This window comes from Oncorhynchus mykiss, chromosome 3 (genome assembly GCF_057628025.1).
Source record: "Oncorhynchus mykiss isolate SJ-2025 chromosome 3, ASM5762802v1, whole genome shotgun sequence".
NCBI lineage: Eukaryota > Metazoa > Chordata > Actinopteri > Salmoniformes > Salmonidae > Oncorhynchus > Oncorhynchus mykiss.
Genome location: NC_143024.1, coordinates 89,570,894 through 89,579,601, shown reverse-complemented (window position 1 = coordinate 89,579,601; position 8,708 = coordinate 89,570,894). Strand labels below are relative to the sequence as shown.

Below are 8,708 nucleotides of genomic sequence, written 5' to 3'. Positions count from 1 at the left end.
TCTCAAGACTTAAAAATCCATCTTTAACCTGTCTCCTCCCCTTCATCTACAATGATTGAAGTGGATTTAACAAGTGACATCAATAAGGGATCGTAGCTTTCACCTGGTCAGTCTATGTCATGGAAAGAGAAGGTGTTCCTAAATGTTTTGTACACTCACTGTACAAGGTATCATTACTCAATCTGTATTTATTCCTTGTGCTATTATGTTTCTATTATTTTTCTCTCTGCATTGTTGAGTAAGGCCCGTAGGTAAGCATTTCACTGTTAGTCTACGACTGCTGCTTTTTTACAAAGCATGTTAGATGATTTGATTTGAGAATGGTCAATTTCATTACATTTACTAATCTCTACACAATTATTTTTCAACACTTTGAATAGACATCATAACGTAATAGACCACAGTCAGGTAGCCTAGCGGTTAAGAGCATTGGACTAGTAACCAAAAAGGTCGCTGGTTTGAATCCCCTTGTCGACTAGCTGAAAACAATCTGCCAATGTGCAAGGCAGTTAACCCTAGTTGCCGTGGATAAGAGTGTCTGTTAAATGACTAAAACGTCAAATGAGAGGTCTAGGGTTGCAAAATTGTGTTACTTTCCCCAAAATTCACAGGTTTTCCAGAAATCCTGGCTAAAATATTCCAGGAAGACGCAGGAAATCTGGAATACTCCAACCAGGATGTTTGGGAAAGTTACTGGAATTTTGCAACTCTAGCTCGGACCTTAACTAAAAAAAAATTCTAACAATGAATTCAAATTTAGACTCTACAGTAATACCCCAAAAATATATTTAAGTGATCAAACATGTTTGACATTCACCAAAAGTTATTTTGCATCCGAATGCATTTTAAATAGAGCTATGTCTAGCGATATGAGGGATACATGTCATTTCAGTTTATTTGTTGACAATGATTAGGGGAGAGTGGGGTAAATTGAGCCAAATGGGTAAGTTGAGCCACCCATGTTTTGTAGGAAACAATACACAAAGTTAATCATTTGACCAACTATTTAGGAAGAGGTCATCATTTCACGGAGTCTCTGAAGGAAGAAACCACATTGGAAAAAGTGGTGAACAACAATAAACCTAGCATGAACGTGCATCCTTGTAGCTGTGTGGGCTAATATAGTCAAAATGTTTGCCTTGGGGTAAGTTGAGCCGATGGCCATGGGGTAAGTTGAGCCGATGGCCATGGGGTAAGTTGAGCCGATGGCCATGGGGTAAGTTGAGCCGATGGCCATGGGGTAAGTTGAGCCGATGGCCATGGGGTAAGTTGAGCCGATGGCCATGGGGTAAGTTGAGCCAATGGCCATGGGGTAAGTTGAGCCAATGGCCATGGGGTAAGTTGAGCCAATGACCATGGGGTAAGTTGAGCCAATGGCCATGGGGTAAGTTGAGCCAATGGCCATGGGGTAAGTTGAGCCAATGGCTATGGGGTAAGTTGAGCCAATGGCCATGGGGTAAGTTGAGCCAATGACCATGGGGTAAGTTGAGCCAATGGCCATGGGGTAAGTTGAGCCAATGGCCATGGGGTAAGTTGAGCCAATGGCAAGTTGAGCAAATTAAAGTGTTTTCTTCCTAGGCATAATGCAAGACATTATTGCTGGGACATGAAGTAACAGCAGGGGCTGCCCGATGTTAAAAGTGTTTTAACAAGTACAAAGTGTTTTTTTTAGGTGTTAAGCCGGTGTTAAAAGAAGCTTAAAATAATTAAAAAACAAAAAGCGATTGTGATTGTGTTGAATTGTGTTTGGGAAATGAAGACAGACATGGCTTTAAAAAGGTGGTGGCAATATTTAATTCAGTAGGCGTCTTAATTTATCCTGTCCCGTGGCTGAACTTTCCCCATACTTGGGGTAAGTTTTGCTAAAAGAGACCACTTTTTTTTGTACAAGCTATGCTTTCAAAACTGTAATGTTTACATGAATTTTTATTATTTCCAGGGATACAAAATATCCTGAATATATATAGATATCTTTGTTAGAGTGATGCTGAATGTAAAAAATGGCTTAACTTACCCCACTGTCCCCTTTTGTGAATACTTATTTCATATCTCTAAAGATAAAAAAAACAAATTGGGAAATTGAGGATTGTCTCCAAACTGGAAAAAGAAGTGGCTATATTGCAGGTATAATGGCAAATGTCTTATAACTTCTTCACAATGCAGTAGTTACATACCTGCAAAATTTTTACATACAGCTATACGGCCATGGTTATTCACATAGACTATATATCAGAAAATGACATCATATTCGTTGTTGACCTGTTCCTGTCAATCAGTGCAAAGTCATAAAAACAAAAACAGAAGAAGAATTACATCCTCAAATACTTGTATAAAAATAGACAATTATTGAAAATGATAAACTGTACCACCCCAAATATTTCTTATGAAGTATAGATTATGCATTTATCTTTTAAAAACATTGTTTAGCCATATAGCTGATGATGATGATGCATACAGAAGCCAGTTGAGCCTCATTTTAAAATTGCAACAAGCATACTTAAAACTGCATATTTACATAGTTGTTGGCACAGAGATTGGATAACTTAAAAAAAATAAACGTTTCTCAAAGCGAGACTGTAATTGATCAAGAATAAACAAGTTAACGGAATACCTATTGCTTTACGCTGTTAAGGGAAGCCTCTGCATGTCTGTATAGTTTCAAAAGATAGATCCACACATTTTTCCAACATGAGCACAGCTTGCCCCAATGCAACAAGCAATTACTCAACCAGTCAAGGAAGAAAATCAAGTCATTCAAAACTGGGTGAACGTGGTACGTTTCTCAAGAACTTCAAGGTAGTCGGGATCACTATGAAGCTTGGCTTTCAGTTCCCAGTACTCACTTATGTTAGGTTCAACATAAACAGCACTCGGTGCTGTGCAATACAATATCGTCTGCTGTATTCTTTCTGGGTGCATATATTGATGTCTGACATTAAAGTCTGAGTTATACTGATTTGATGAATGGGCAGTATGCCTGCATGGTAAAGTATGGCTGTAAGGTGACGGCTCGTCTGGGTCTAGGACATCGTCTTGTAAAGGGGAGTGTTTGTTGAGTGGAGTACTAACACCGTATTCATCGCTTATTGCATTACTACCCGTCTCTTCTTCCGAGTGGTTATTCAGAAACGTCACATTCAACTGATCAAAGTCTCTGTACACATCCACTGACTTGTTCTCCATTGGCCGATACACTGTGGGGCTACAGACTGTGTTTTTGCACGTCTGTTCAGTGGGAGAGGGGATGTACTCATACACATGCCCTGCAGACGTTCTGACTTTTGGAACGGATCCTTTTTTGTGAAGACCGTACTCCATGTTCAGCGAACTAATGCACGCGTTCATGGAGTTATTCTGCTCATTTAGTGTCTTTTGACGTCTCTTCTTCATGGCTGCAAACAGTCCCGCAGCGATAAACACCGAAACGATGAACATCAGGAGCACGGCAAGGATCGTAACAGACAGGGGAACACTGTTGATCTGTGTGTCGTAATCTAATGATGTTTCTATGGTGATGGTGCTCCCAGGAACAGATTCTTCCGAAGGTGGGATCATGGACGCAAGGATATCAGAGTTATTAAGGCAGAAATTAGTTGTCTTAATGTATCGCATATCCTCCCCGAACAGCTTCTTAGGGGAGCCACAGATGACATTGTCCACAACCGTGCCGCTGCTAAGCTGTTCCAGCCACATCTTCATCTTCATGACGGAGCAGCCGCAATCCCAGGGGTTCTCGAACAAGTCTACCTGCACCAGTGATGTCAGTTGACCCAACACGCCACTGACGGGCAGACTGCGGAGGTGATTATTACGAAGATTTAGTCTGGCCAATGTCAACCCATTAAAGATTCCCCGGGGTAAGGTCTTCAGGAGGTTATTATTTAGGAAGAGCAGCTGAAGGTTGGAGACATGCTGAAAGGTGTCTGAAACAATTTCTCTAATGACATTGTATTCTAAATATAGGAACTGCAGACTCTCTAATCCAAAGAACATATCGACTGTGAGACGGTCTATCAAATTCCCATTCAAGTACAGCCTGCGTAAGTGTGTTAAATCCCCAAAGGCTCTGTCATGGATGTGAGCGATCCGATTGTTGCCAAGGTGAAGCAAATCTAATCCAATCAATTCAACGAAATCTGATCTCCGCACCACGGGGATAAAATTCCCTGTGAGATACATCTTTTTGGGATTGTAGGGTTTGGGATTTAAGTCAGAGATTCGCTCAATCTTTCTCTCTTGGCAGTTAACATTCAGACCAAGGTCTGAAATTTGGAGATTGCAAGTACAGGCAGTAGGACAGTCCAAAGGCATTGGGGATTTGGTTTGATATGAAACTATTTGACCATAGTTTTGCAGTTTATTGGAGGGGATGCGAGATGTGGGTTTTGACTTTAACTTGCCTGACGGGCGAGGTCCCTTGGTGGGCCTTGACCGGGATGTGAATGAGGCTGTGACTGAGGCTGGTGTGGTCCTAAAGTATGCATTGGTGGTCTGATGTGCCCGGGGACGCATCTCATACTCTGCAATAGCTCTCCTGGGGCACAGTTCCTGTTTAGAGACTTCATCAAGATCTCTCCCATGAAGCCGGAATGGAAACTCACAGACCACATCACCCACTAAAGCGGTGTAGGATATGCTCTCGAGCCAGGCCTTCAGTGCAATCAGCTCACAAGAGCAGTTCCATGGGTTCTCCTCTAGTTGTAATTCCATAATGCTGTCCATGTGTTCCAAAAGACCCGAATAAGGGAATAGTTTCAGTTGATTCCCCCTCAGGTCAAGGTGAGTCAAAGGGACATGTTGGAAAATGTCAGTGGGAAGAGTAGAAATTATGTTGTCATTTAAAATCAGGACCTCCAGACAATGCAGTTTGCTGAAGGCTTTTGGCTCGACATGGGCGATGGAATTGTAGTCTAGCTGAAGATATTCCAGACTTTCAAGGCCGATGAAAAGATCTTCCGTTAAGGCATCAATTTTGTTATTGTTGAGATGTAATCTCTTTAGTCCCTGAAGTCCATTAAAAGCTCCTGATTCAACTGTGGATATGTCATTGTTGCCCAGATGCAATATTGTAAGCCCATTGTATTCAACAAAGTCATTGGTGGAGAGCCTCTTCAAAAGGTTCCCTGTGAGCAGTAAATTATACGTTGTGAAGTACACAGGGCTAACTTCAGAGAGATCGACTATTCCTCTACTTTCACAGCCCACAGTCAGTATCCCCTCTTTCTCCTCACAGGCACACAATCTTCGACATATCTCTCCATAATTGTCAAACATCTCAACGATGCCCACTGATGTAGTCACCAACAACAGGATTGCAATCCAGTGATGCATTATCCCTGTGTTGACGGCTAAACTCACACTGTTGTGCTGCCGAAGTAATCTAGAAGAAGAAGACAAACAGGTCAGCTGACTAAACATGCTTTAACGTCATACTCATGAGTCCTCAAACAGACTGTAATTAGGAAATGCACCTAACCAAAGGTAACTTCTGGTTGCCACAGAATGACCCAAAACTAACTGAAGGAGAAAAAGAACAGGATTCTTAATGAAAAACCTTGACATTAATTAAACTCCACAAACACCAGTCAGTACCATATCATGTAAATTAATATAGTGAACAAGGGCACACCAATAGTCCATACTCCAGCCCAGTGTGAAAACATTAACTATTAAATGATCATATTATTATTATTATGAAAATAAGGAAAACATGTCATATGCAACCAAAATAGCCTTGATGTTCAAAACCCACAATCAAAACAATGTATACACTTATTTGAAAAAAAAGATGATGCTATTGCCACAAACGTAGCATCAGCATGCAATGCAAACATCTACATAGATGTTACATCTACAATCATATTTAGACATTCTTACCTCACTCACGGGTAAATATGAACGTTCCTTGTTAGGTATGACAACGTATGCTCCATTGTACGACTTACTAATGTTCTACGACGCCTGTTAATTATGAACACATTTGCCTCACTAATGCACCAAAGGGGATAAAAATAAGAAATGCTGATCAACCAGAACTGCCAAATGCCGTTCTCTTTTCATTGCGCGTTGTGCCGGGGTGGACAAAGCTATGCCTGGTAACAAAGTTGCTTAATCGGTCTCCCTGGATGAATTGCACTCTCTCTCTCCCCCTCCCCCTCTTATTTCTCTCTCTCTCCCTCTCCGTCTTTCACATACAAACACGGATCCTGTAAAAATCCTTGATCGCACCTGCAATAACTGCCGTTTGTAGGGTGTTACCCTGACTACTACATTTTTCATGAACATAAAAAGGAATCATCGGTGGACCTGTCACTACGCTCAACTTTTATACTGCACACAGATACACTTCCCTGTCATTTCTTATCAAATAGCCTGCGATTTTCTGCCTTCAATGAGCTACTATCAAGGGGCATAGGATACGACCATATGACGATAAACCTAAAGATAATAAGCACATCGAATTGTAACGTTTTGCAAGTGTCCTCCATTCACCCACCAAAGTCTGTGAAATGTCACGTAATTTACGTAATGCAACACAGACGCAAAGATACTCAATTAAATGGACGTCTTACCCAGTTACACCTCCAAAAGGCGTTACACTGCATGGATACGGATACCGTTCAAACGTGATCAGTAATTCATTGGCTTGCAAGTGTTTTGTGTCCTCGAGTGATAAAGAGTGAACGTATTACCATGTGAACGCGTTACCATGTTTCACACCCTGAGCGGTTAAAACTGAGGACCGTCAATTAGTTTATTCACAAAATAATGAGACTAGCAAGGGAAACCGCGATTTACGGTGCCCATGCTTTGTTGGAGAAGCAGCTGTAACGATATGTCATCAGCACACTGAAAAATGAGGCTACATTGAACTTTTCACATGAAAATAATCACATAGTGTACATTCCTCTGAGGTACCTACCCCCCTTCTCCACACCCAAATGCCAAAACGTGAGAAAGAATAACCCCCTCAGGCTCCACTACTATAAAAATGGTATGACTGGCACTGCAATGTATTCACATATGCTATTTTGGGCATCTCACCTTGAACAAGTGTTGGCCATGTGATATAGTGATTCACAACTCAGCATTATTAGGCCCTTTGCTTTGTGTTAATGTAGCCTATTATTACAAGGACAGTGTTTAAATAGCTTAGTTAATACAGTCCAAAGCATCCAACTGTGTCACTCCCTGCTGTTGACAACCTGCCCTTAAATGAAGGGTCACAATTTCCCTTCCTCACCATATTCATCCAGTTTGAGCCGTGAACTAGATTATGCAGTCTTTCCTTCACGTTCATATTACCATCCGGTGCATGAAATATACAATGTCACCCATGTCATGCATGGGATATATACCGAGATATGAGAATTGAGGTCTACAAACTCAACTGTTGTAGCATCCAGCCAAATAACTGATAGAAATGGCTCAGAATGAAATGGGGGATGTTTTGAAAGTCTGCCTTTACAGCATTGTCTGTTTATCCATTTGTACCCCCACACATTAGATGTGCCTAGTCATCTTCCCTGAGGCAGCATACTGTTTACACATTAAACATTTTTGATAAAGATATCAAAGCCAACAACTATTTTTTGAACAAAAATGGCGCCTGAGAGGATGACGTTACGTGCTCCTAACCAACTGTGTTATTTTGTTTGTAACTTATTTTTTTTTAACTTATTTTGTACATAATGTTGCTGCTACTATCTCTTATGACCGAAAATTACTTATGGACATCAGAACAGGGATTACTCACCTCGAACTGGAAGAAGCTTTTTCCTTTAACAAGTCCGACGAGTCCGACGCGAAGGATATACTGCTTTCCCGGGAACAGGCCCAAATCCCCGTCATTTGCGTGAAGAAAAGATGGAGAAAAAGGAGGTGGAGGTCGGGCTTCCTTCTGAGATTTTGTAGGCGAGCGAGTACTCCCACTGCCATCCGTTCTAGTGGCCAACATGCAATCATTGGAAAATAATTACCCATGAAAAATCTGCCATTTCCAGTTACAATAGTCATTTACAACATTAACAGTGTCTACACTGTATTTCGAATCAACTTGATGTTTTTTAAATGGACAAAAAATGTGTTTTTCTTTCAAAAACAAGGACATTACTAAGTGACCCCAAACCTTTGAATGGTAGTGTACAGCCTGGAAGAACTATTGGATATCAGAGAGATGTCAACTTACCAGCACAACCAGCACTACGACCAGGAATACGACTTTCCAAAAGTGGATCCTTTGTCTGCACCTCCCAGGGCATTTGAACTGATTCCAGACAGAGGCTGACCCAAAACAACACCGTCTGAAGAGAGGGTGCCGGAGCGGTCTTCTAGTGAGGCTTGGGAAGCAGCACACCACCCACCACTTCCGAGTGTATTACTCGCTAATGTCCAGTCACTAGTTAACAAAGTTGACGAAATTAGGACAAGAGTTGCTTTCCAAAGAGATATCCGGGATTGTAACATGCTCTGTTTCACAGAGACATGGCTAGCTGGGGACATGCTGTCGGAGTCTGTACAGCCAACAGGATTTTCAGTGCATTTCGCAGACAGGAACAAACTTCTCTCTAGTAAGAAGAAGGGTGGGGGTGTATGTTTCATGATTAATGACTCAAGGTGTAATTGTAACAACTTTCAAGAACTAAAGTCCTTTTGTTCACCTGACCTAGAATTCTTCACAATCAAATGTATTATCTCCCAAGGGAAGT

The 8,708-nt window shown here is 41.4% G+C and overlaps 1 protein-coding gene across 1 annotated transcript; it reads right to left on the bottom strand.

Annotated features, from left to right (window-relative positions):
- Nucleotides 1-1,770: 1,770 nt before the first annotated feature.
- Nucleotides 1,771-6,514, bottom strand: LOC110520624 (SLIT and NTRK-like protein 5). Its single transcript, XM_021598028.3, has 2 exons — nucleotides 5,878-6,514; nucleotides 1,771-5,380 (listed from the first exon to the last, which is right to left on the bottom strand). Exon 2 carries the CDS (start codon nucleotides 5,329-5,331, stop codon nucleotides 2,755-2,757), a length of 2,577 nt encoding a protein of 858 aa, XP_021453703.3. The 5' UTR covers nucleotides 5,332-5,380; nucleotides 5,878-6,514; the 3' UTR covers nucleotides 1,771-2,754.
- Between the last annotated feature and the right edge of the window lie 2,194 nt (nucleotides 6,515-8,708).

Coding starts and splice junctions, on each gene's coding strand:
- LOC110520624 (XM_021598028.3), bottom strand. CDS start 5,331: ATGCATCACTGGATTGCAATCCTGTTGTTGGTGACTACATCAGTGGGC.